General features: G+C 39.3%; 2 protein-coding genes across 2 annotated transcripts; both read left to right on the top strand.

Moving 5' to 3' along the window:
• Positions 1-17,205: 17,205 nt before the first annotated feature.
• Positions 17,206-21,629, top strand: LOC112167393 (protein DETOXIFICATION 40). Its single transcript, XM_024304409.2, has 7 exons — positions 17,206-17,573; positions 17,831-18,462; positions 19,029-19,085; positions 19,462-19,700; positions 21,092-21,210; positions 21,307-21,393; positions 21,479-21,629. Exons 1-7 carry the CDS (start codon positions 17,262-17,264, stop codon positions 21,542-21,544), a joined length of 1,512 nt encoding a protein of 503 aa, XP_024160177.2. The 5' UTR covers positions 17,206-17,261; the 3' UTR covers positions 21,545-21,629.
• Positions 21,630-23,323: 1,694 nt separating this feature from the next.
• Positions 23,324-26,940, top strand: LOC112165438 (protein DETOXIFICATION 40). The gene is made up of 7 exons (XM_024301942.2): positions 23,324-23,703; positions 23,965-24,596; positions 25,298-25,354; positions 25,420-25,658; positions 26,293-26,411; positions 26,491-26,577; positions 26,769-26,940. The coding sequence occupies exons 1-7, from the start codon at positions 23,362-23,364 to the stop codon at positions 26,844-26,846; spliced, it is 1,554 nt and encodes a 517-aa protein (XP_024157710.1). The 5' UTR covers positions 23,324-23,361; the 3' UTR covers positions 26,847-26,940.
• Positions 26,941-27,180: the final 240 nt, after the last annotated feature.

A 27,180-nucleotide genomic window follows, 5' to 3' on the forward strand; every position in this document is an offset into this window, starting at 1 on the left:
TGAACCAAATCCTTGCTGGTAGGATTTTCAGTGCCGGAGATCAGTCTAATTGAAACAATACCAATCAGTGCATTGCGTCCAAAGCGAGAAAAGAAGAATAGATCAAAGTACCAGCTGTAGAAATCACTTACGTGCTTGCTGTTCTCAATCCTTAATATGCAGTTCTAGGTTTCAACTTTCAACTAGTACTGTAAATACTACCAGTGAATAGAGCAGATTTATTGGTGTTATGAGTTTGACCCATCAAGCTATATTTATGATTCAAGAAAATAAAATGACAGGAAGTTGACCAAACACAAGCTTCTAATTAATGTGGAAATTAGCTAGGTTGGTAGGAGAAACTAAGCTTGGCCAAGTCCACCCATTTTGAGAGTAGCGTTTAGGTCCAAATCATTTGACAAAATGTCGCTATATACCTTTATCTATTTGACACGGGGAGGGAGATTAGATTGCTACTGGGGGAGTCAAACCTAAAAGTCCTGCATATTTACCTCCTGACTCGCGAGTGTTATGTACTGAATTAGAGTCCTGTTTAGTAATGAAATCACATATGCGACTCTCCAAAATAGTTAGATGATCAGATATATACGTGTGTGTGATCATCAGAATAATTGTATGATGTCCATCTAGATCAGGTACAGGATTTGATTCAAATCGACCTTTCCTCTCATCTCCAGGCATCAAATCCTGTACCTTTCCTCTCATCTCCAGGCGAGTTAGACTGTTAGATGATTGAGTGAGCTAGCTACGCGCACGCGCCACTACACCAAAAATAGTCTTTTATGGCCTATAATGTGTGCCGTAAAAGGGTATTTACGGTACACAAACGCAGGCTGTAAATGCCCGAGCCGTAAAAGACAACCCTCTTTAACGGCGTGCATAAGAAAACCGTAATTGTGCATCCAAGCACGCCATCAAAGTGATATCACAACTGTCGTTCCCGTCATTTACAGCACACATTGCATGCGGTAAAAGACTTTCTACTAAGGCGTACAACTCGCGCCATAAAAGAGTGATTGAGTTCCCATTTAAGGCGTTCCTTGCACGCCATAATTGAGGTTTTTTTAAACAAAAAAAAAAATTAATAAATTTAAGATTTATATCAGTTTCACATTAATATCACCACTCATCCATATGACAAACTAAATGTAACAGAAACACTTCATTAAATTATCATTATATATAATTAATTTCATTAACAAAATAACAATTAGATTTATATATATATATATATATATTGTTTTAGGGAAACGAGAATTGAGAGGAATTTGCTGTGTATTCTCATTGATAATAAGGGCCTCTTTATATAGAGGATTACAATGCATAGAGTCTGAATCATACAAGGAAAGATAATCATACAATGAATGGATATCTCTAAGATATTCTCCGAGATTCTCTCTAATTAAAACTCTATTACCACTAGGTCAAGTAACCTAGAGTTTGGGCTAAACACAAATAGAGATATCCTTAAACACTCCCCCTTGTGTTGTCCAAACTCGGTGCTTCTCTCGTTGCCTCGTTAAAAACCTTGCCGAGTAACAAAAACCCAGTGGGACAAAAATAACCTCGGTCGAAGGGGAAAAAGAGCACAACACACCTTCACATTTTGAGGTGAACATGTAGACATCTCCCCCTGATGTCTGTGCCTCCCCCTGATGACTACGATCATGGGAGTTTAGATAATTTCCGCAAGCCAATTCTTGCCACATGTTTCTCAAACGTGGATTTGGGCAATGACTTAGTAAACAAGTCTGCCTCATTGTCCTCAGATCGAACCTAGTTCACTTTGATCTCGAGGAGAGTCTGTTGTTGCTGATTATGCTTGGTGTTATTGCTTTTGATGTAGCCTTGCCTCATTTGTTCAAAACAAGCAGCATTATCCTAAATGCTCGTAGGCTCATCTGTGGTAGACTTCAAACCACAATTGCTTCGAACATGCGTAACTATGGATCGAAGCCATATACATTCACGAACTGCTTCGTGAAGAGCAATAATCTCTGCATGATTCGAAGAGGCAGCGACTAAGGTCTGCTTTGTAGACCTCCAAGATATCGCGGTCTTTCCCATGGTGAAAACATAACCAGTTTGAGAGCGACATTTGTGCGGGTTAGAGAGGTACCCAGCATCAGCAAAACCTTCCAAAACACACGTCGTTTTGGGATGGGGATAGTGGACACAGGCCAGTGTTGGCGGCGTACCTGGTGTGTGATGGGTCCGAATCCATCATCTCTTTGTAGGGATAGAATAAGCCCATATCAATTGTACATCTCAAGTACTGAAGGATATCTTTTACACCAATCTAATGGCGTCGCGTTGGCGCAGAGCTATATCTTAGCTAACAAGTTCATGATAAATGAGATGTCCGGTCTTGTGCATTGAGCTAGGTACAATAATGCGCCTATTGTACTTAACTAGGGCATTTCTGCCCCTAGTGCATCTTCGTCATCATCCTTCGAACGAAGAGGATCCTTTTCAGGATCAAGACTATGGACGATCATGGGGGTGCTTGAAGGCTTGACCTTGTCAAAATGCCTAAGCATCTATCGACACGATGCTCAAGTTCTAAACCGAGACATAATCGTGTTCTCCCAAAATCCTTCATCTCAAACTTCAGATTTCAAGTGTTCAGCGGTTTCCCTTAACTCTTTAAGGGCTTCTAATTAAGATCATGTCCAACATGAACCGCGATAGAATCCGAAACTTGTTATAGAAACGCGTAAGCATATCCCTTCCCAATCAAGTAGTCACTTTAGTGAGCGTTTCAACCTTATTATAAACGCACTCCGTGGTCTAGAGCCACTTGACTTGGGTAAATGAAGTTCACCATGAACCTTCATGTATATTCCGTATCTAGATCCCTATAGAGATACGTAGTGACCACATTTGTAAGCTTCGGAAACTACCAAACTGACAGGGTAGTGGAGTGCAATGACATCCATTACGAAAGAATATGTCTCATCGTAGTCGATTACAGGGCGTTTTGTGAGAAGCCTTGCGCCATAAGGCGAGATTACCATCTCTTTTTCTTACTACGCTTTCTAACAAAGACCCATTAGTCAACAGGTTTTATGTTAGGAGGTGTTGGCATCACTAGCTCGAAAACCTTCCTCTTCATTAGAGAATCCATCTTAACCTGGATCGTATCTTTCCATTTAGGCCAAATTTCTCTACGTTAGCATTCATTCATCAACGGAGCGTGGTTCGATATCATCTGACTCAACAAACTCATGTGCAACGAAGTGTGTGACTACATCATCAATTATGATGGAGTTTCTATCCCACGTCTCATGTACACTAGTGTAAGTTTCATAGAGCTCTATATTCTCAGGAATAGGTTCTGACGTTGAGGCGTCCCCCAACGATAACCATAACCCGGAAGATACTCATGAGACGGATTTTTGAGTGTCGATGATCAAGGATTGGTTTGTGCCAATGTATCCTTCGAACCCACGGGCCTCCCACACATCCTAGCTGGGGCCATGGCCTGTAACGCCAGAGTGCCACTCTCTTTGGCATTGGCGCCATGCCTACCTCCATATAGGGTGGCGCTACGTCCTCTCGTAGGGGCGTCCTTCCTTGTAGGCATGTTTGCAGCATATTTGTGTGATCTCGTCGCTTTAATAGGGATCAAGATGAGACATAGTGGGGACAGACCACGACAATTCCTGTCGTTCCTGTTGAACATCTGTGTTCTTATTTCCCCCGAACGACGGGAAGACTGTCTCATCAAAGTGACAACCCGCAAATCTAGCGGTAAAGAGATCGCCTTACAAGGGCATTAAGTGGCGGACGATTGTTGGAGTCTCAAATCCAACGTAGTTGCCCATTCGTCTGTAAGGACCCATCATAGAGCGCTGTGGTGGCGCAATTGGCACAAAAATGGCTCACTCAAATGTGCGTAAGTACAAAAGACGTGTACCCAGTCACTAGCTGTAACGCAGAGGTACATTGAGTGGCGGTAGGTCGTAGACGAATTAGCATAGCAGCATGCGATATCGCATCACCCCAAGCGGATGTAAGAAGATTGGTGCGCATTACCAATGTTCGGACTACCATCGTAGTCGTTTCAGCGAGACCAATAGGGTGTGTACATGGGAATGTGATGTCCAACATCAAGCCCATTGCAATATCCATCGAAAGTCTTTCGATGTAAACCCTCTAGCATAGTCAAATCCAAGTGACTGAATAGGATGATTTGGGGAGTGAGCCCGTTGTCATATGATATGTGCTAGGAGTGTAGCATAAGCAGCATTTCAAGTGGACAATGGCACAACATGTGACCAGCGTGTTTGCGTGTCAATCAACATCATGAGATATTTAAACGTCCGCAAGTTGGTTGAACTAGTCCACAGAATCCCTAAGGATTCTATGTAAGAACATAATGAGTATTTTCATAACCTTTGCAGAGGACAGTCTCAGTCCTAAGTTCCCTAAGGAACGGGCTTTGTAAAAACGAGCGAGAGGCTTTAGAAGCTACCAATGAGGATTTTGGTTGGGCCTGAGCGTCTAAAACGCTATCTGAAGCAAGTTGGTGATTGCAGCATCAGCTGGGGCGCCATCACCATGATTGACGCCATGGAACGCCATCCATGGCATTATGGATAGGGACTACGCCAGCCCTAGGCTGGTGGTGGACGGAGGCGGTGCCTTAGGCAGCAGCGTCGGTCACACTTAGTCCAAGAATCAACTTTTGATTCATGCTTCATTTCGCTCGAGAGAAAAGATGTCCATGTGAAGTCTTTAGTAGACGGATCATCATATCATGACCAGGATGACCTCTCCTGTCGTGACAAAGCCAATATGTGTCTAAATCCAAGAGATCTTCTCTCATAACTTTTATTGGATTAATAGCTCGAATAGTGACATAGAGTCCACTAGAGAGACACATAAACTTCTCTAAGATGCGTCTTTGTTCGTAATCATTAGAGGTATTGCAAAGGAACTCATTTCCGTTCTCTAAATGCATTTTTTCATGGAATTCGTTGTCTATTCATAGGGTACGAATTGCCCTAAGAGCGTAGAGAGTTTCTGTGACAGCTGTAATCAAGGTGCCATTTGGCAAGTGGAACTTGGGCTATTCCATGTCCTTGAATTAATACTGATGGCCCAGCCATCGTAGTCACAAAGTCATATGCTCATAATCAAAATGGAGTCATAATGAAAAGAACTCAAAATTTTATTCATAAGCCAACAGAGTACATCATTGTCTCTTAACCATTAGGAGAATCTAATCCAAATGCTAGCTAATGCAAAACAATGGTAGTCGTCTAACTTCTTTTGGTAATTCCAAAATAAATGTGACCAGGTGAGTAGAGAGATGTCGGTGGAGCAAGGCTCGCTTAAGTACCACTAATCTCAAAACCTTTCTAGACATCACACTTACTTTGGGTGAGCCTACTTTGAAGAAAGACTAAACCATTGGCATTTACTACAAAGTATATGGCAATTGCCTATTACATCTCTTGGAAAAATAAAAACTTAAACAGAATTGGCGATCTATTGATCCCAGCCAGATTTGTAGTCTCCAACCCTTCACTTTAGATCATCTTCTTGATCTTCTTGTTCCACATAGTGAGCTTCTCTTACTTCACAATATGCTTTGTAGGCGGTGACAAGTTCTTCAGGAGCTCTACAAATGTGTGCCCAATGATCAGACACTCCACATTGAGAACATACATCTCTTTGCTCGAACTCCATTGATTGAGGCGCTTTGAAAACGTCATTTAGATGGCTCTTAGTGTTGGTGGAGCCGCCAACATGGCCAGAGGCGTTGCCTCCCTCTCTTTTTCCACGTTTACCTCTTCGGTTCCGTGTTCACCTATTTTGGCGGTTACCTTCCCAAGTACAGCGATTATATGGATCAGAATGTCCAGAAGTATACCTAAGATTAGGGTTTCGCTCTTGGCGCCCTCTCTTAGAGGTGCGACTATAATTGGATTCCGGAATAAGCTCTGTTTCCACGGATCTCGAATTATAGTTCTTCACAAGGATATTGTCATGCTTTTCAGCGACATTCATAGCTCCAATGAGCTCATGAAACCTTGTGATCCGTCTTGCATTAACATCGATTCGATAGTTCTTAACAACCATCAATACAGAGACGGGGAAGGTAGAGAGAGTCTTCTCAATCAACATCGCATCTGTGATCTCTTTACCACAGAATTCCATTAAGGATTTAATACGAAGTGCTTCCGAGTTATAGTCAAGCACTGACTTAAAATCACAGAAGCGGAGGCTATGCCATCTCACTTCTAGGTCAGGAAGCAAGGAGTGACGGACGTTGCCAAATCTTTCTTCGAGTGAGACCCACAGCCTTCTGGGGTCTTCTTCATTCATACACTCGTACTGGAGCGAATCATCCATATGACGAGTCATTAGGATGATGGCTTTCGCCTTATTTGCCTCTAAGGCTGCTCTATTTGCTTCCAAAGCTTGAGCTTGCTCAACAGTTATCACGTCCTGGCTAGGCTCGAGAATCATATCCAGGATTCCATCAGCCTTGAGATGCTGGCAGATATCACAAACCCACCTGTGATATCCAGAGCCAATTGTTCCCAATAGAGCAAAGTCAAATTTATTCAGGTTACTCATCCTGAAAGAGAACAAGAAATTAGGGTTAGTTTCGGAGCAAAATAGGCTACCACGAAAACATATGAAATTTCTGAGCGTAATCGCTTCCAAGAAATTAGGAATTTCCGAGCGTAGTCACTTCCAAGAAATTCGATTCCAAGAGATATTGGATTAGATCGAAACAATGATGTAAGTGGTCGATCATAAATTCTCTACAAACTCTAAGTTTAGAGATCTCAACAAGCTCTAAGCTTGGAGTGAGCACGAACCCCCACATGCAGTTCGGCTTAATTTGGTCTCTCCTATAATGAAGAAAGAGGGGTAAAAGAAGGGAGGTTGCAAGTCCCCGAGAAAAAGAAGCGAAAAAGAATAAAAAAAACTTCAAAAACGGGAACTTTTAGTAAACCATACCTCTTAGGATTGCAGAGCATATTCGATCCTTATTGTAGGATTGCAGACGAGCTTCAGTCCTAGGCGAATCAAACTTGTTGAAATTCGAAGCAAATTCGCTTCTGAACAGCTCCCACTCCGATTGGTGTACAGGTCTCAAAACGACTCCAATAGGGCTTAAATTTGGAGGTTAGATAGAAAAGACAGACTTGAAAAACTTTGATGAAGGAACAATTTTGATATGAAGTTCTGAACTAGGCGTTTCGGGGCTTGAAAACTGACTGATATGCACAGGAACGAGCATGCTGAACAGCTCCCACCTCGAATGGTGTACATGTCTCAAAACGACTCCAATAGGGCTGAAATTTGGAGTTCAGATAGAAGAGACAGAGATGAACAACTTTGATGAAGAAAGTATTTTCATCAGAGGTTCCGAACAAGACGTTTCGGCTCGTGAAAGCAGACTGATCTGCACAGAAACGAGCGTGCTGCTGTGTTGCAGGGGGCAGCAGGCGTGAGGCAATGCTGCAGGAGCAGTAGGCGGCACACGGGTGCGCAAGGGCTGCAGGGGCAGCATAGGGCATAGCTAACAAGGGATAGGAGCTTGCGGCAGTTTTGGTGAGAAGAGTTTTCGGGTTTTTTGTTTTTAGGGCTAGGGTTAGGGCTCGTGCTGATAACATGTTTTAGGGAAACGAGAATTGAGAGGAATTTGCTGTGTATTCTCATTGATAATAGGGGCCTCTTTATATAGAGGATTACAATGCATAGAGTCTGAATCATACAAGGAAAGATAATCGTACAATGAATGGATATCTCTAAGATATTCTCCGAGATTCTCTCTAATTAAAACTCTATTACCACTAGGTCAAGTAACTTAGAGTTTGGGCTAAACACAAATAGAGATATCCTTAAACTATATATATATATATATATATATATATATATATATATATATTAATAGAACTTATTACATCAAATTAAACCCCTATCCCAAAATTCTAGTAAGATAGATCTTTTCTTTTCTCTTCTAGCACCCACAAAACAGAACCTTCAACCAATCAACCTGCACAGAAGCTGCTATGAATTATAATTCAGATAGTACTTCAATCATGATAATACTTGTTTAATTGCACATGATATATAAGCCGAATTGGTTGTGCTCAAGCCAACAAACTAGAAAATAAAGTAGAAGCAAAGAGAGGTAAATAAGATCCACAACCTCATTAGAAATGTTCAAGGAGAAGCCATAGTTTCACAAAGTATAAAGCTATAGAAAGAGGAAGAAGTCTCCATACTTATACTGACCTTGTGTAGAGACATTGTTCATAAGTATCTCAATCATTCCCAAACACCATCCTGCATATTAAAGTTTTTGTGAAACTTCTAGTCACAGCTGAATCTAAAGTCATGCCATGGTTTTCAATTACAACCCACTCCCAATCTTTGATTATCATAATTGCATATTCCACAATTTGGTTCAACAAATCCTGTATGATTCCAACATTATCAACTCCATTATGAATTTCCAGTACCAAATTCAAAGTCAACAAGCAGAACCCTTGCATCATAAGAATTGAGATTTACCTTAGCTTTATCCATGTGAAGCTGGAGAACCATTGTTTTATTCTTTATAGTGACCAAATTGCAGCTTTGTCCTGATCAATACAATGATAGTGGATAGATCCTATGCATTAAGCATATGAAAAATGTTACTACAACGAGAGTACTGGAACTAAAATTGATCAGACCATTATGAGCAGGTTATGTACCATTGTTCTTGTATCATAGCCTGAGCTTGCCTAAGGATCTGAAGGAAGCTTTCCTAAGTACCATTGTTCTAGTATCATTGCCTAAGCTTGCCTAAGGATCCAAATACAACCAAAGTTCATGTACCATTGTTCTAGTGATATGAAGTATATTCACAAGATCTAACTCCTAAGTCCATTGATCAAAAGAGCTAACATTCTGCTCTTAAATTCAACAAAATGTTATCTAAAAACAATTTGATCCCAAAGAGCTTGAAAAATCAAACTATCTAGCTATCTTAAACTTCTAATCCCAACATTTCAGATTACAAACCTAAACTTCAAATTGAAGAATTGAACTTTATCTATTCTTATAAGGCTATAACTGAATATGAAGGAAGTTTGTTATATGAACAATATTGCATTGCAGCATGCATATGTCAACCAAGGATTCAGCAAAGACCACGTAAAGCCAAATTTCATATCCTTTTCCTTAGCTATATTTCTACCCAACCAATTGGCAACCATATAAGCAATTACAAACATAAATGAAAATAGTTAATCAATTAATTAGGTAGCTACACTCACTTATAGGTCGCTGTTCTCAACGAACTCGATGATGATTTCTTTTTCGGGATGGATCTGAACTATCTTTATGATGAGAGGCACATGAAAGGACAAAGCATACAGGTATTCTCAATCAAGACATGCAAAGTAGAATACATGATGCACTACATGTTAGCATACAGTGTCACGCTCCTGATTTTTAACACAATAAAAATTGATATATAATCTCATACTTATATATGCGCGATCGTTCAGACATCAATACAAAATACCTGGAAACTTTTTTTCCTTTAAACCAAGTACATACTGATGCCCTGAACCTTCAAACTCAATATACACTCGCTCCATAGAGTTATATCTTACACAAACTTACGAATTAAATTGTCAACAACAAAATAAAACGTAAATGCTCCTCAGAGCTCACTACAACGGAAGTCTTTATAACGGTAAAGTCACCAAATTGACTTCCTACCGTAATGCTACTAGCGCGCCACCTCAGGTTCAGCCACTATTATCCTGACCTACAGAAATAACCCCTACACTGTTTGAATGGTGTACCGGGTTGCCACACAACAAACCCGGTAAGCTTTTGCAAGCCCGTATGAGTAACTCAAAACTACACGTGCACAACTCGCCCGACGAGGAAACTCGTCAACTCGTAAAAAGGAACACACACCCTGTCTTCCCAAACAACACATTCTCTTCCCAAAAGAAAACAACTCAAATCACCCTGTTACAGAATCATATTAATTGAAACTCTGACAATTAGATATGATATACAAGTCCTCCCCGGACATTTAAAAGAAAGCATCCCCGAAAACTCCCTTTTAAGAACACGAACTCATGAGCATCAGATAGCTCCCCGCTACCCCCCATGATGTACCAACAACAAATCAGTCCAACCTGGACAAAACAACACATCAGTCCACCCTGGACAAGCAACACATCAGTCCAACTTGGACACACAACACATAAGTCCAACCTAGACACACAACACACATCTCAATCATATCTATCGTTAACCTAACAAATAGAATATGATTCAGAAGTCCTCCCAGGACATTTAAAAGAAAGAATCCCCAAAACTCTCTTTTAAAAACATGTATTCATGAGCATCAGATAGCTTCCCACTACCCCCCATGATGTACCAACAACGGACTAGAGTTCTAAATGATCGTATCCACTCACTCGACCAAAGGCGTGAAGTCCCGATCGTTAGACAGATCACCACACAGGTCACACAGATCTCTAACTGATCGTATCCACTCACCCGGTCAAAGGCGTGAAGTCCCGATCGTCAGACAGATCACCACACAGGTCACACAGATCTCTAATTGATCGTATCCACTCACCCGGTCAAAGGCGTGAAGTCCCGATCGTCAGACAGATCACCACACAGGTCACCACAGATCATCACACAGATCACTACACATATCATCACACAGATCACCACACGAATCACTCCCAGCAACCCCGAATCCTCAGACTTCCCCAGGTCGTCAGATCAAAACATTAAAAAACTCACACAAATCTTGACACTTCCCAAACAATAGGAATTTTAAATTCCTAACACATTGTTTCCCGAAAGTCAAGCCTCAAGCAATAGAATGAAACTCATTAATCCCTATTGCATAAATCACCCATCAACCCATAAGAATATACATATTTCACTTAAATATATATATACACGCGTGGTCATTCACTCAGGAATGCCACTAATACCAACAATAGTTTGCAGTTAACTAAATAACTCTCAAAACAATATGGTAAACCCGTTCGTGAATGAACATCGTGAGATTACTCACCTCGAAACTCCCTCTGCGTCTTCAATACAGAACAAGGCAGCCACACCACAAAATAACCGTCCAAAGATACCTCGTCAAGTACCTAATCACATACAGTTTCAACTTAGCAACAATCCATAAACGATTTAAGTCGTAAACCCCTGTTTTAAACTAAAATCGCCAAAGTGACGCCAATCGAGGCGAAACCACATCCGAGACCTCCCAAAGTCTCCAGAATACTTTCACGATCGATATGCCAAAACCACAAGTCGATCGGATAGTCGGATCCTCACGGATTGAAACATCGAATGGTCTGAAATTGTAAAAAGCCTAACATGTTCATACGATCTCTAAAAATTACAAACAATATATCGAAATGCTCGTATCGACGAGTAGATTGAACTCAGGAACAGAAACTATCCCTGAGGTGGCCGAAAACCACCGGAAAATACCACCACAGTGGCGGTGCCGCCGCCGGCCCAAAGTCGGAATTTGAAAAAACTCCCAACACCAAAGTTCTTCATCTCAACTCTAATTTAAACTTTCATAACTACACCAAAGTCCAATTATGAACCAATTGATCGAATTTTACCTTAGAACAAAACAGCTCGATGGAAACCCTAGGATTTCAATTCCAAAATTCGACCTCCACGAGTTGAATCGATGCATGTCACCTTGTGGGAAGCATCTATGTCCTCTGAGCTGCAAAAGCCCTCAAGAATCACCTGCAAAGGTGGCCGGAATCGCCAACTCCGATCAAGGCGATTTCGTCCCCGAAGCGGCCTCTTCCAGTTGATGTAGCTTCCTCCACAGCTTGAATCTCTCATCAATCCCTCCACAGACCTCTAGAGGGGATTGAGGCGAGCAAAATCCACTTTTGAATAGAAGCAAACAGTGGCTGGAGGAGCGAGAACGACGCCGGCGAAGTGTCTGGCTGCGCGCGGGCTCGGGAGGGAGAGACCGAGCTCGGGTTTCCATTTTAGGAAATCTGGGCTCTTTTGCAATTTTCCCAAAAATTTCTCCTTTTATACCAAAATGGAAAGTTTTCCCGAAGCCCATAACTTCTTCATACGAATTGATCCGATTCTCGCATTCTGCATGTCCACGAACTCGTATCGACGCGCTCTACAACTTTCGTGAAGGAAGTTTTCGGAGAATCTCAACGAATAAAAAGTCAACCCTTGCGCCCCCCCTAATTGACGCTTCCTGAATAATTATTCGTCCAAAACACTTCCGCTCCATCCACGAGCCACGAAACCGTCCGATACCTACAATTTAAATTCCGGAAAATCCTCAGAAAATAAATACGAATTTCTGGGGCATCACATACAGGTATTTCAATTCATTACAGGGGAATTCGTATCATCCAATTTTCACATTTTCCTTTCATTCCCAACTTCCTTACATTAACCTTGATTCCATCAAAAAGCTAGAAAAATAAAAACTTAAAAAGTCATACTACAACAAATTGCATACTTCTGAAACTGGGATAACAATGAATCCGAAAAAGAAAAAAAGAAAAAAACCCGAAACTAAACATAAAAACTATCAAATTCAAACTAAAAAAAAAAAAAGGGAAATGAGCACTGACCTCAAGCACATCAATAACTCTATACATTTCAATCCTGAAGAGGCGCTTGGTGATGTCGTCATCCTCAAACATGAGCTCAATGGCTTCTCTAAAACCCCCACCCTTTTTCCCTCTCAAATTCAACCTCACATCGAACACATTGCTCTCGGAGCTCGACATACTCTTGGGTCTCACCTGGGTTAGGGCTCGGAATCTCTCAGATCTAGTCTGGACAGCGGCGGAATGAATGACGACGACGGTGGGAGGCGGAGGAGGAGGAGATGGGGCAAGACCCAGTTGTTGGATCAGGCTGGAATCGATTGGGGAGATGTGACACGGCGACAAGATCCGACGAGGATCGTTCCAGCCTTGGTGCTCTGGGGGGGAGTTGGGGACAGTGGTGGAGGTGGTTTGGAGAAAGTGTCCGACTTTTGGAGGAGTTTGGGGACTTTAGGGTTTGAGAAAGATTTGGGGCTTGAGAGAACGGAGGCGGAGCGGGTAGTGTAAAAATTAGGCCTTCTCCAATAAGGAGGGCTACATGTGACCTTAAGCCCTTTTTGCTAAAAAATGGACTCCAACAAGGGAGGTCCAAAGGGCTAGAGGTGGAGAGAGCTAAATTTAGCTCTATGGCTAGCCCTTTAGCCCTTGGTGGGATCCACGGCAAATCAGCCCAATCTTGCTCTTTGTGATGCAATACATTAATCCAATGGCTCATAATCATGCAAACAATTGAATCTAATGGCTCATGATCATTCAAAAATCCTATCGGTAAATTTGATAAGACTCTGTAATAATTAAATTTGCCACGTCGACACTATATCTAAACGGAAATCTACATATTTGCTTCCGAAGTGGCATGTGGCACTTAAAAAACTTATCAGAAAATGTTATCAACAATACCACATAAATACCTCATCCAAATATACACCTTAAAAATTAATTTTTTCCTCATAAATTAATTTTGGTCTAAATTAAAATATTATTAAAATAAAATAAAATCATAAAAATTAAAAAACATAATGTAAAATCATAAAATACTTTATAGGGCTAAAATTTAGCCCTCCCTTACTGGAGATGGTTCACTTGTTCATGAATAAAGAATAATATTTCTGGGGGCTAAATTATAGCCCTGACCCTAATATAGCCCTCCCTTATTGGAGATGGCCTTAGGGTGGGAAATTCAAGATTTTGCCAAAAAACAAAGAGCGGGCATTGTAAAAATTGAAGGAAAATGCTTGAGGCACCAAAATTATTTACCAAATTTATATACCAAAGATGTGGCATCTGACGTGTCATCTACATGTAACTATATATTTCCGACATGTCTTTTAATTAATAAATTAAATGATAATAAATATTTGTGAAAATATTAACATAAAAACTCCATCATAATATTTGTGAATATTATAAAAAAAAAAAACAAAAAAAAAAAAAAAACCCATCATATCCTTCTTCCTCACTGGGCATGGCATATTTGTCATGATGGTAGGTTAAACCGTTAAAGAGTCAGGCAAAATTTCAATTACAAGATGCATCAAGTGATTAATATCCCAACTTATTCCATCTCTTTTCTCGTTTTACCCTTTCATGGCTTCTTGGTCATAGCCATCAGCAACCCAGAACCAATGTTAACTCATCAAATACTATCATACCAACCAGACTTAATATTTATTACCCAGATGATGAAGTGAATTAATTAGAAATCTGAAAACATGATTGTGAACCTCAAACTAACAATTCAATGGGGAACAATTGTTTAGTGGATGATTCGAATCTCTTTCCTCCTTGATGAGTTTGGGGGATTAGAGTTAATTGCTTCGATCTTTATTTTTTATTTTTTGAATAATTTGTTTCTCTAAAAATATGTGTTGGAAATTATGAATAATGTGAAAATAGTGATGTGGCATGTGCCACATCATTTGGTAACTATATTTGGTACATAAATTTGGGATCTCTAGCGTTACTCTGAAATAGATATTGAAAATGTTATATATCATTTATGGCGTGCATCAAATGTGCACCGTAAAAAACTAAACCATTACTTTTACGGCGTGCAATAAAAGTGCACTGTAAATGTGTTGTAATATTTACGGCATGCATCAAATGTGTGCAGTAAAAAAACTAAATGCACATCACTTTTACGGCGTGCAATAAAAGTGCGCCGTAAATGTGTTGCAATATTTACGGCATGCATCAAATGTGCGCCGTAAAAAACTAAATACACATTATTTTTACGGCATGCTTTAAATGTGCGCCGTAAAAAACTAAATACATATTACATTTACGGCACGCGTCAAATGTGCGCCGTAAAAGCATATCTTTTACGGCGTGCATCAATGTGCGCCTTTTCTTGTAGTACTTAGCATGGAGACCGTTGACAGTAGTGAACCCTTGTTCCCAAATACCAATATTAAGAAGCACACCAAAATGAGGGCCAATAAGTTGAGCACAATCCAAACCTCGATCGCAGCGCGAAATCAAGACCACCTTTAAGCTGCTGGCTGCTCCGGCAGTACGGACGGAACTAGTTTCTCAGCAAATCGATCACTGCATTAGCCCATCCTCATTTTCTGTGGCCAACTTGGCAATCTTGAACTTGCCGGTGCCTTAATTTCTTGGTAACACCGCAACGGCCAACGGCAGGGGCGGAGCCACATGGGGACCCGCTGGGTCCCGTGCCCCACTGATTTTTATATTTTTTTTAAGTTTCTGTATATGAAAACATTAATAAGTTAGTGAGAGTTTGCAAATATTACTATCAGCCAAATTGGTGCAGTGGGAAGTTGTCCATGAATTGTGCAATTGGTCCCAGGTTCGAATTACATATGGAGGAAAGGTTGCTTTTTCAATTTTTTTCCTTTCTTTTTAAGAACATTAACACAATTTTTCTTATAATTTTAAAAATGTCTTCATAATGAAAAAATTGTCTGATATCTAAAGCAATAAATTGTAATTTTAAAAAATATTAATCTTAGCATAATTTTATCTAATGTATTATTTTTTATTAAAGTTTTAGTATAGATTTTAAATTCTTTTTTTTTTTCTCTAAAATTCTAAGTGCCCCAATCAATATGAAATTCTGGCTCCGCCACTGGCCAACGGTGTCTACGGCCTCGTGGTAACATCGATACCAATATTATCTACTTAAATTGGGGTTTACCTTCAACCTCATTCGCTTATTAATCAATAACACTACCGGATACTGGGGAACGGAAAGCTATATCTAGCGAACTAATTCGATCAACTTCACATATCGTGTATATATAGGTCCATATCGATCATACGTACAGTTTGTTGAAGCTTAATTGATCGCATTGAAAGTATCTGTCAATTGTGATAGATCAGCATCTATATACGTCCTTGTTTGGTACTTTTGGTACTAGAAATAAGCTAGTGATCGTCGACCTTCTTCAATCTAGCTCAAGTTCTATGGTCCATTCACATGTATGGGGTTAGTCAGGTAATAATTGCTAAATATGTACACCTGTAAGGTCAACTTCAATTCCGCTGGCTAGTAGTCTGCAACTATATAATTGACTTCTAAGTTGTTTGTCTTCTTCTTCTATCACTATAACTGAGAAACGACTAGCTGGACTATTTGGGTGTCCTTGCTAATGCATCAATAGATTGGGTCCTTTAATTAAGCTATCAAATTATCCTCTAAAAAAAAAACACTGTTAATCACGAACCCTACGTTTTTTTCATTACATGTTTTATTTAAACACACAGAGGTATGAGACGATTAATTCGAGTTACATATACTGCCATGCTATATTTCAATCCTAAATTTTTCTAAATAACCTTCACTCAAGTTCTTGTTTTTTTTTTTTGGACAAAAGAGCTTCATTCAAGTTAGTATTTATAGATTAACTTGGGGAATTGAAAGTAGACAAGTATGCCTACGTATCAGCTTAGCAAATCACAAGTAATGATCAACAGTCAAGCAGTACGGATGTGATGATCAAGGCACAACCTTTATATTGATTTGACCCAGAATCATATACTCCACGTTAAACTGTCGCCGATGAACAATGCTTCCAAAAATTGATGTCGAGAAAAAGAAGAAAAATCAGCTACATCGAGTTTTCTTTTCCAGGATTTTAAAAAAGTGATTCGTTATTTATTTAATCTTTACCCTAGTTTCTTGCCTTTAATTATTTAGTTTTCATTTACTTAATCTTTACCCTAGTTTCTTCCCTTTAATTATTTAGTTTGCATAAGTTTGATTCGTCAACAAAGCATAGAAAAACTTATGCTGTTTGTTCGTTCGTGTGGATGGGATTAACCAAAGAAGAGAGCCACATGTACGACGGTGATAAGTTTTACTGGTAAAAGGTGGCCGGGGCGCCGGGCTGTACGGCCGCCACACATTTACCATCTGATAGGGTTATACTCAGTAATTCTTGAGAAAAATCAAATTTAAGAATGAGATAAAAGTTCCAGTCAAGCACGTTCCAGTTTATTTGTTTGAGTTTGAATGAGTTTATTATTAATTTATTTTATTTAAGGTTACTTGGTGCGCTAAGCACATATATCAGCACACCATATATATGTAGTATAAAAGCAGGTAATGGGATTCTTACAGCGGAAGTACTAAGAGAATTAAAGAAGGTCGAGAGAACTTGGGTAGATAGCATGGACTACTCCAGTGAGCTCTCTGAACCCATCTTGACTGACAAAAGATCTTCATCTGTTCAACTAGTGAGCTCGGAACTGGAAGAAACGCTATCCAACACCGAGCTTCCGTTCTTCCACCGTCTTAGACGTGCCACGTGGGTCGAACTGAAGATTCTCTGCCGCCTTGCAGCTCCGGCAGTGGTGGTTTACTTGCTAAACAACGTTATTTCCATGTCCACCCAAATCTACTGCGGGCATCTAGGCAATCTCGAACTCGCTGCCTCTTCTCTTGGCAACACCGGCATCCAAGTTTTTGCCTACGGCCTCATGGTATGTATAACATGATAATGTTATGTGTACTGATATATATTATTTGATAGCAAATCTGATGATAAACAATTTTTAGAGGATATACTACCATGTCTACTAATTCAGTACTCGGTAAACAAATTTGGTTAGTAAAATTCGCACCGCTAAAACATATATAGAAACGAGAATTAGGAAATGAATAGTTTAGAGAGAGATTAATTACAGTCTAGTAATATAACATTTCCATATCTTATGTGTACATTTTTTTATGAACGCAGCTTGGAATGGGAAGTGCGGTGGAAACGCTCTGTGGTCAAGCCTATGGAGCAAAGAAATATGACATGCTAGGCGTATATCTGCAGCGTTCAACGATCCTGCTAATGGCAACTGGGATCCCAGTTATGTTCATTTACATCTTCTCCAAGGCCATCTTGATTGCCCTAGGCGAATCGGCCACCATTGCCTCTTCAGCCGCAATCTTCGTTTACGGACTTATCCCCCAAATCTTTGCCTACGCTTGCAATTTCCCCATACAAAAATTCCTCCAGGCTCAGAGCATCGTGTTCCCGAGCGCGTACATATCTGCGGCTGCCCTCGTGGTGCATGTGGTGCTGAGTTGGGTAGTGATTTATAAGTTGGGATGGGGCTTGTTAGGCGCATCGCTGATGTTGAGCTTTTCGTGGTGGATTATAGTGGTGGCGCAGTTTGTTTACATATTGCTGAGTCCAAGGTGTAAACGTACTTGGACAGGTTTCAGCATGCAGGCTTTTTCTGGGCTTTGGAGTTTTCTGAAGCTATCTGTTGCGTCTGCCGTAATGCTTTGCCTCGAGACTTGGTACTATCAGATTATCGTTTTGATCGCTGGGTTGCTTGAAGACGCTGAAATTGCCTTGGACGCTCTCTCTGTTTGGTAAGCAATTGTTTACGGAAAGATTATGCTGTCTAGCTATTTACTAATTTTCTTCTTCACGTAGCTTAGAGCATATTCCTAATTTTCCTTGGTACTAAATTTCTGGGACCAACTAGAAGATTCACAAATAATTTTGCTCTTTCTAGCACCACGAAAAATGAATAAATGAGTATTGCTATTTGTGGTGGTTACTAGCCGGGCTGCAGGTAGCTACAACAACTAGTCAATAACTTGTTCTTTGAACGAAAATAAATGTCTTTCTGCTTAATTTCTGCTACGATCATGATCTATTTGTTTTTAGTAGCTTTTGATAAAACATACATGTCGGACTGATAATGATAATGTCACATAGTCATTGAATGCTCCATATTGTCTCGCTCCAATATTTTCATTTATTAAATGAAAAATAACATGAAAAAAAAATTACGTACTAATTAATATTTTATGGTTCAATTTAAAAAAAAAAAAAATGCTGTACGTCTTTGGAATATTGGATACACTATAATTCTTTCATCCTTCAGTTTTTTCAATCAAAATTTATCTAATGGAACACTTTATTAGTGCAGCATGACCATATCTGGATGGGTGTTCATGGTTGCTGTGGGTTTCAATGCTGCTGCAAGGTCAGTTACCAAGTTACATAGGGTTTTATATGAATAGAATTCTCTAATTCCTTCGTTTACTGCAATTAGCTGGCTTTGGTCCAGCTGACAAGCCAACAAAGCGGCTGAATTCATTGCGGCTTTGGCTTCTAGGAGGATGTGTCCTAGTGATGGGGTGACCAATCCACCTTCCACCCTTACAAATTTGTTTTTATTTGACAGTCCAGGGGTCTGTTCCTTGGGTTTTTTATGCTGGTTAGGTTCTCTTGTTTTCTTTCGTCAAAAAAAAAAAATAAAAAAAAAAAATAGAACTCTCTGCTAATTCATTTAGGGTTTAGCAGTTATATATGATCTGGATCCTCATAGCTAGTCATCTAATGAATGAATGAATGAACAGTGTGAGGATTGGGAATGAGCTCGGGGCGGGACATCCAAAGTCGGCCGCATTTGCAGTAATAATAGTGACATCAACCTCGTTCATCATCTCAGTAGTGTGTGCCATAGTTGTGCTTGCACTACGAAATGTCATAAGCTACGCGTTCACCGAGGGCGAGACTGTGTCCAATGCAGTCTCAGCCCTATCTCCTTACCTTGCTGTCTCTATTATGCTCAACGGCATCCAACCTGTTTTGTCTGGTACGTCTCATGCAGCTTCTAGCTATATATCGGTTTCCTTATGTTTTTCTTGGTCAGTGGTTGTTTTTTCCCCAATTTTTATTATGAAAACTTAAACCCTAATTCAGAGACCACATACTTTGCCACACATTACTGAAAAACTAAATTAAATGCAGCTCTATTACGTGGTCCATCTTGAAAATTTTCCATCCGAAGAAGAACGAAAAAGACTTTCATTCTACTATTCTAGACTTAGCTAATATTCAAAGTGAAGAGTTTGAGTTTGTTTTTGCTACCCGTGTGGCAAAAGAACAGTTTTTTCAAAATCTCGGAGAAAGGTAGCTCCCTTAGATTTATGTAGAACATAGTGGATAATAATTGGCCCTTGAACTACTAATTTTACTCTTGATCGCAGATTATGGTATGTTCAATTGAGAAGTAGAATCCAAAAAACTCTTTAAACTCTTTATCGATTACTGTATCTTTTGGCTAAGATGGCTAATTAGGGAAAACCTTGTCAATCATTTTATATACGTTTGGTCCAATAATGATATACCAAAGCGATAGATTCATGAAATAGCTAGTGATGTAGTTTGAGTGGAGCTGCGGAGGCCATTCCAACTTGGTATGTTTATAGTGATCGATTGACCACTGGGGAGGTCCAACACAATGTGCATCTGGTCCCTTCATGGACCAAGGTTGATAGATTAATCATATCTAGACGTGACATATATTGTGCCGTGATTAATCAGCTAGCACACATATATGCATTTCTATGTTTCATGATAAAGAGTTTTTTGTCTATATATGTCCGAGCTGACATGTTAATCAGCGAAGGCAGAATTTTACACAACACTACAGTATATATCAACTAGTATAAGATCTTATAGATTAAAAGTCAGAAAGTAATTTCCAAAACCATATAGCCAACATTTTTTTATTACGAAATTACACTGTGTAATGAAAGAAGACTTGACTTAAATATGGGATTTGGTAGTGGTTCCAATTAGCTAGCTTCCCTTCCCTTCCCTTGAAGGATGAGCAAAAGGTATTGCATGTCATTTCTTTGCATAGTTATCTTCATAGGCAATAATAACATATGATATATCATGTCGCAATCAATCTGAATAATGAAATGAATTTGGTATATATTCTAGGGTCTTGCCATATCAAACAGTCATGCATATTCAAGTGCTACATAAATCATGAATGCATTTAAAGTACTAATATATGTATGCATCAAAGAAATCTAACGGTCAAGACGCTCAAATATGTCTAGCTTCTTCAATTCATGGGCTTGTAGTTGAACATCAAGGTCGTTCGTGGTCCTGCTTAATTTGTTTAGTTAGGGTTTTGTTCTTTTGTGCTGCATGTTATTCATCAACTTTCATTTGTTGTGCTCTAAAATAAAGGGGTGGCTGTTGGGTGTGGATGGCAAGCATTTGTGGCATATGTTAACGTCGGATGTTACTACATTATTGGTGTTCCTTTGGGTTGTGTTCTTGGCTTCAAGTTCGACTTTGGAGCCCAGGTATAACCATTTTCTTTAATTATAGAAGTGCATGTTTAATCATGAACATATTCTAGAAGCAGCGCTTTACACCTCTTCTTCTTGTTCTTTTATTAGGGAATATGGTCTGGAATGATAGGAGGGACATTTATACAGACGGTGATCTTATTGTGGGTCACACTTCGGACTGATTGGAATAAAGAGGTACTTAATTAAGTACTAATTAGCTAGGATTAACCAGTTATGTACTTATAACCAAGCACACCCTTAACTAATTGTTACCATGCAGGTCGCAAATGCAAAGAATCGTTTGGACAAGTGGGATGACAAGAAAGAGCCTCTTCTCATAGAATAGATGGGATTATATGAGCCACCACTGTTTGTTTACGTGCATGAATCTTTCGCATTGATCTGAATTCGAAGAAATGTATTCATTAATAGTGTTTGTTTAAAGAGAGGAAGCATAAACTGGGCGAGCAATTACTCCTCCTTACGTACCGTCCACTGATCCAGACTACACACAGAGTGCGACTGTTGCTCCCCGAGTCCCAATACTCCGACTCTTATTGCTGCCTTGCTGGGTTTGTTAGACAGGTCAATTATGCAGTCCACACCAACATGAGATTCATGTTTTTCTTTTTCTTTTCTAATAAAAAATCTTCGAGTGATAATGCTAATCTGATAGGGTTTAGGATTATAATCCTGGCATGACGAGGCACCACCTAAAGTACATCAATAATTCTCTGCCAAAGTATGCCTTCCCTTATTCAGCAACTCCGATCCCATACATTTAATTTTAGGATCCTTGATTTTCTACATAAGGTAACTCCGATCCCATACGTTTAATTTCACGATCCTTAATTTTATACATAAACTAACATTGTATAGCTGGCAAAAATAATTTTTTTCATACATAATCTCCAATCGACTGAATCACTTTTTCAGAAATACGAGGCATCTAAATCATATAACTAAAGTCTAAAGAGATCTATTCATTGATAAGAAAGAGAAGAAGAAAAAAAAAACGTATAATCAATCAATCGCACTTATTGCATAACTTTTGTAGTAAAATTGTGAAAACTCAGATCTAGATTGACAAGGTTAAACAACACCAGAACACAGCTCCATACAATCTTAATTAGTTTCACCGACGTCGACGTGTCAAAAACAAACTCTTTCTCTCATATATATTTTGTTCATTTTTTCTATTTATGTAGGGTTTAAAGTTTAAACCCTGTATTTGAATTAATTATTTTTTCTTTGTTTTTTCCCTTATATTTAGATTGCAGATGATAATTAAGAGAAAAAATAAAATTAAAAGCCAATTGACATGTGCGGAGCATATGTTAAGGGGCTAGATTATTTTATATAATATAAAGCAACAATTTTCTGATTTTTAGAAAAATTTCTGATTTTTTCAAGTTTTTTATGGTTTAAAACACAATTACTTTATTATTAACCGTTGATTTTAATTCATAGAATTTTTTGAACCATCAGATTAGATATTCAATAAATATATATTTACTTTTTTATTTTTAGATCAATTAATCTCAACCTTTCATTTTAAATAGAATTAATCAAGCTTCAATCTCCACCGTTGATTTCATGCAAGTTGCTTTTGTCATCCTCTCACCACCCAGTGCAGCTAGGGCCCGCATCTCTTCCATCTAAAGCCAAAATGGCTTTCGTTCTTCCTTCCTTAGTCATTTTAGCTCAACTTTTGACTCATAAGTCAAAATGACTAAGAGTCCCCATTGGTTGGAGATGCTTGGTGAAAAAGCCAAAGCTAAAATAGCATTTGACTCCACCAGTTGGAGATACCCTTAAAATAAATATAAAAGGATAAAATTGGTGTTGTAATAGTATGATGTGGCAAGATATATTATGTGGAATTAAAAATAAATTTTTTATTTGCTTTCATGGTATGACATACAAAATTTGAGGCCACAAATCTTAGGCCTGATTGAGGCCCTGTATCATTGCCCAATGTGAAAACTCAATATGACAAGGTTAAACAACACCAGAACACAGCTCCATACAATCTTAGTTTCACCAACGTCGACGTGTCAAAAGCAAACTCTTTCTCACATATATATTTGATTTCAATTAAAGCAGCCTCTGCCTCATATAGTCCCCCACTGCAGCACATATCCATCACAAACACTACAATATATGGGTTCTCAAGAAGAGCTCCACCAACCCATCTTAAGCTCCGTACCAGAACCCGAACCCGAATCCGAATCAGTAGCCTCTGCTAGTCATGGCGAGGAGTCATCTCTACTTGAGAAGGTACTATCCGACACCCAGTTGCCGTGTTTCAAGAGGCTCCGATTGGCCACATGGATTGAACTCAAGCTCCTCTTCCGCCTTGCTGCTCCTGCCGTCTTCGTTTACGTCATCAACAACACTATGTCACTTTCTACACGTGTCTTCGCCGGCCACCTGGGTAATCTCGAGCTTGCAGCTGCCTCCCTCGGCAATAGCGGCATCCAACTCTTTGCCTACGGCCTCATGGTACGTATAGCTAACAAAAGGTCGAACATCCTACGACTCTCACTTCTGGAAGTGTTTTCGTAGAAAAATCTGTCTTTGGAAACACTGTAAATGGTTACATAAACGTAAATTCCATTATCTGAAAGTGCTTTTACCATTTCTAAAAGAACACCTTTGGACTTACTTTTTTTCTTTTTCTTTTTCTTTTTCTTTTTCGTTTTCTTTTTCTTTTTCTTTTTCTTTTTCTTTTTCTTTTTCTTTTTCTTTTTCTTTTTCTTGTAGTTAGGTATGGGAAGCGCGGTGGAGACTCTATGTGGGCAAGCCTACGGTGCCCACAAGTACGACATGTTAGGCATATATCTCCAAAGAGCAACCATAGTCCTAACCATCACCGGACTTCCACTTCTTGCAGTCTTCATCCTATGCAAGCCCTTATTGCTTTTAATCGGAGAATCATCAGCCTTAGCCTCTGCAGCCGCAGTTTTCGTCTACGGTCTGATCCCACAAATCTTCGCTTACGCTGTCAATTTTCCAATCCAAAAGTTTCTCCAGGCCCAGAGAATTGTTCTTCCAAGTGCCTACATATCTGCGGCTACGCTTGGGGTGCATTTGTTGCTAAGTTGGGTGGCTGTATACGAGTTAGGTTGGGGGTTGATTGGTGCCTCGTTGGTTTTGAGCTTGTCCTGGTGGATCATTGTAATTGCTCAGTTCGTCTACATTTTGACAAGTAGCAAATGTAAGCAGACATGGAGTGGGTTTAGTTTGCAGGCGTTTTCGGGGTTGTGGGAGTTCGTGAAGTTATCGGCTGCATCGGCTGTGATGTTGTGCTTGGAGGTGTGGTACTTTCAGGTGCTAGTGTTGATTGCTGGCTTACTAAAGGACCCTGAGCTTGCTTTGAACTCTTTGGCTGTATGGTAAGAAACTAAACTCTCAACTCCATTCAATAAATATAAATATAAATATATATATATATATATATATATATATATATAGCACTATGCTAACAAAGAAGGACTTTAGAGTTGATTGATTATTACATGTAATAAACTTCTCTAATGAATTAACATGGTTCGATATAGTAGGGATTGGCGTGACATTACATTTTCAACTTATATAGCTAGGAATATAGTACGCGACACTGAATGGTCACAAAAGGACACAAGCTAATTAGCTAGTCATCTTCTGCTATGATAGAAACACGCACACATATATATGGTATGAAGTAAAGAAACTCCTTACAGTTAATTAATAGGAGCGCGCTTTCTGTGGCGCATGCCTATCATTTCTGTCCAGCTAACTTTACTATAGTACGTGTTTGAGATGAATTTAATTCGTTTGCCACTTGCCAGTGCCATAACTGGTCTACCAGAAGTTTCTTCCATGGCGTAAGGATAAATTAATAGTGACCATTCATATACCAAATGCGGTTCACCTAACGAATTTAATTACAGACAGTAAACGAGCATATTTTTACCTTTGCTCGATCTAAAAGGATAAAGGAAAAAGAACAAGAAGAAAGAAGCGTCGAACATCTCATTATAAGAATCCTATTATGTTCATCCGTACACTTAACATGTCTATAAGCTTAATCCATGGTATGATTCATCTTGTGCAGCATGGCGATAAATGGAGTACTGTTCATGGTTTCAGTTGGATTTAACGCAGCTATAAGGTAAGTGATAAATTTTCAAAACTATAAATATCATTGTTGATTTGTTAATGAACATAAATATGCAGTGTGCGAGTAAGCAATGAGCTAGGTGCTGGGAATCCAAAGTCGGCAGCATTCTCGGTTGTGATAGTAACACTAGTGTCGTTGGCTATTGCTATAGTTGAAGCCGTCATTGTGCTGTCGCTCCGCGATGTAATCAGTTACGCCTTTACCAGTGGCGAAACTGTTGCCGAAGCAGTCTCTAAACTCACTCCGTATTTGGCCGTCACTCTAATCCTTAATGGGATTCAACCTGTTCTCTCTGGTTAGTTCGCGAGGAGTACTCTTAGAAGAGTTTTAGGAATTCAAACTCTTTTCTTATTCAAGGTTATCTTTCGAAAATGACATGCATCTTTTGGCAGGTGATGTATGACAAGATATATATGCCGCTTTCATATAATTTTGTTGTTTTCCCATTTTTGTTTTGTTTTAAGTGAGCTCATATTTTTTTTTTTGGCCTGATTACATACATCTATGGTTCAATTATCACTTGAGATAATGTGCAGAGAAGCCTTACATACTTTGTTCGTCTGTATTTGCTCATCATAATTTTTTTTTTAAACGTATCTTTTGTTTTTTCCCAAAAAAAAAAAAAAAAAAAAAAAAAAACCTTATCTTTTGTTCCTTTCAAGTGCAGAGTAGCAAACTTGGAAAGAAAGTTATATACGAATTGATATCTAGTAGCTAGAGTCAACATATGACAACTGAGCAATCATTTCACTTAAATGTCATCATTTGTATGTCAATATTAATATATAAAAAAATGCTATAACTACAATCTAAAATTTAGAGTCAAGCATTTACTTTGGAAAAATATAGACTGGTGACAATATTTAAGCGGTGGTATTGAATCCTTCGTTGTGATCGATTTGCATATCTCTGATCACTGTTCATTGTAGGGGTGGCTGTTGGGTGTGGATGGCAAGCCTTTGTGGCATATGTGAATGTGGGATGCTACTATGTGGTTGGAATCCCATTAGGCTGTCTTCTGGGATTTAAGTTCGATCTTGGTGCTCAGGTACATACTATATGCACTGCATGCATATTCTTCTGTCAGAGATAACCAATAAAGTTCACAACTTAATATATGGATGCAGGGAATATGGTCGGGGATGATAGGAGGAACATTGATGCAGACCATCATCTTATTGTGGGTAACATTTCGTACGGACTGGATTAAAGAGGTACGTAATTAATTACATAAGTGACTTGAATATATGGAAGCTTTACTTGGATTAGCCCTTTCCCTCCATTTTCTATTAATCCCTACCCTTTTCTGTCCAGTCTTAGTTCACTAAATATTAATTCAGCCACACAGCGGAATAAGCTAGGTGATATATTTTGTTGTGAGAATTGAATGGATCGGTTGTTTCAGGTGGACACGAGTAAAAAGCGTTTGGAAAAATGGGATGACTCTAATAAACAGCAGCAGCAACCTCTTCTCAAAAGTTGATCAATCAAATTGATCGAAGGCACAAGTTTCCAACAATAACAGTTTGCTAATCAACTTGATTTGATTAGTATAACCCCAACCCCACACCCCCCCCCCCCCCCCCCCCCCCCCCCCCCCCCCCAGTTTCCAACAATAACAGTTTGCTAATCAACTTGATTTGATTAGTATAACCCCAACCCCCCCCCCCCCCCCCCCACACACACACACACACACAACAACAACAACAACAAATTGTATTGCATAATAAGATTATATATTGCATGAGATGATTAAAGGGCGTGCGTGCATGCCAATATGCCAAGCATGAAGGGAGGGAAACAATACACCACACAAA

The sequence above is a fragment of the Rosa chinensis genome, chromosome 5 (assembly GCF_002994745.2).
Source record: "Rosa chinensis cultivar Old Blush chromosome 5, RchiOBHm-V2, whole genome shotgun sequence".
Taxonomy (NCBI): domain Eukaryota; kingdom Viridiplantae; phylum Streptophyta; class Magnoliopsida; order Rosales; family Rosaceae; genus Rosa; species Rosa chinensis.

Coding starts and splice junctions, on each gene's coding strand:
- LOC112167393 (XM_024304409.2), top strand. CDS start 17,262: ATGGACTACTCCAGTGAGCTCTCTGAACCCATCTTGACTGACAAAAGA. Junction 21,211..21,306: donor AGTTCGACTTTGGAGCCCAG/GTATAACCATTT, acceptor TTCTTTTATTAG/GGAATATGGTCTGGAATGAT. Junction 21,394..21,478: donor GGACTGATTGGAATAAAGAG/GTACTTAATTAA, acceptor GTTACCATGCAG/GTCGCAAATGCAAAGAATCG.
- LOC112165438 (XM_024301942.2), top strand. CDS start 23,362: ATGGGTTCTCAAGAAGAGCTCCACCAACCCATCTTAAGCTCCGTACCA. Junction 25,355..25,419: donor GGATTTAACGCAGCTATAAG/GTAAGTGATAAA, acceptor ATAAATATGCAG/TGTGCGAGTAAGCAATGAGC. Junction 26,412..26,490: donor AGTTCGATCTTGGTGCTCAG/GTACATACTATA, acceptor ATATGGATGCAG/GGAATATGGTCGGGGATGAT.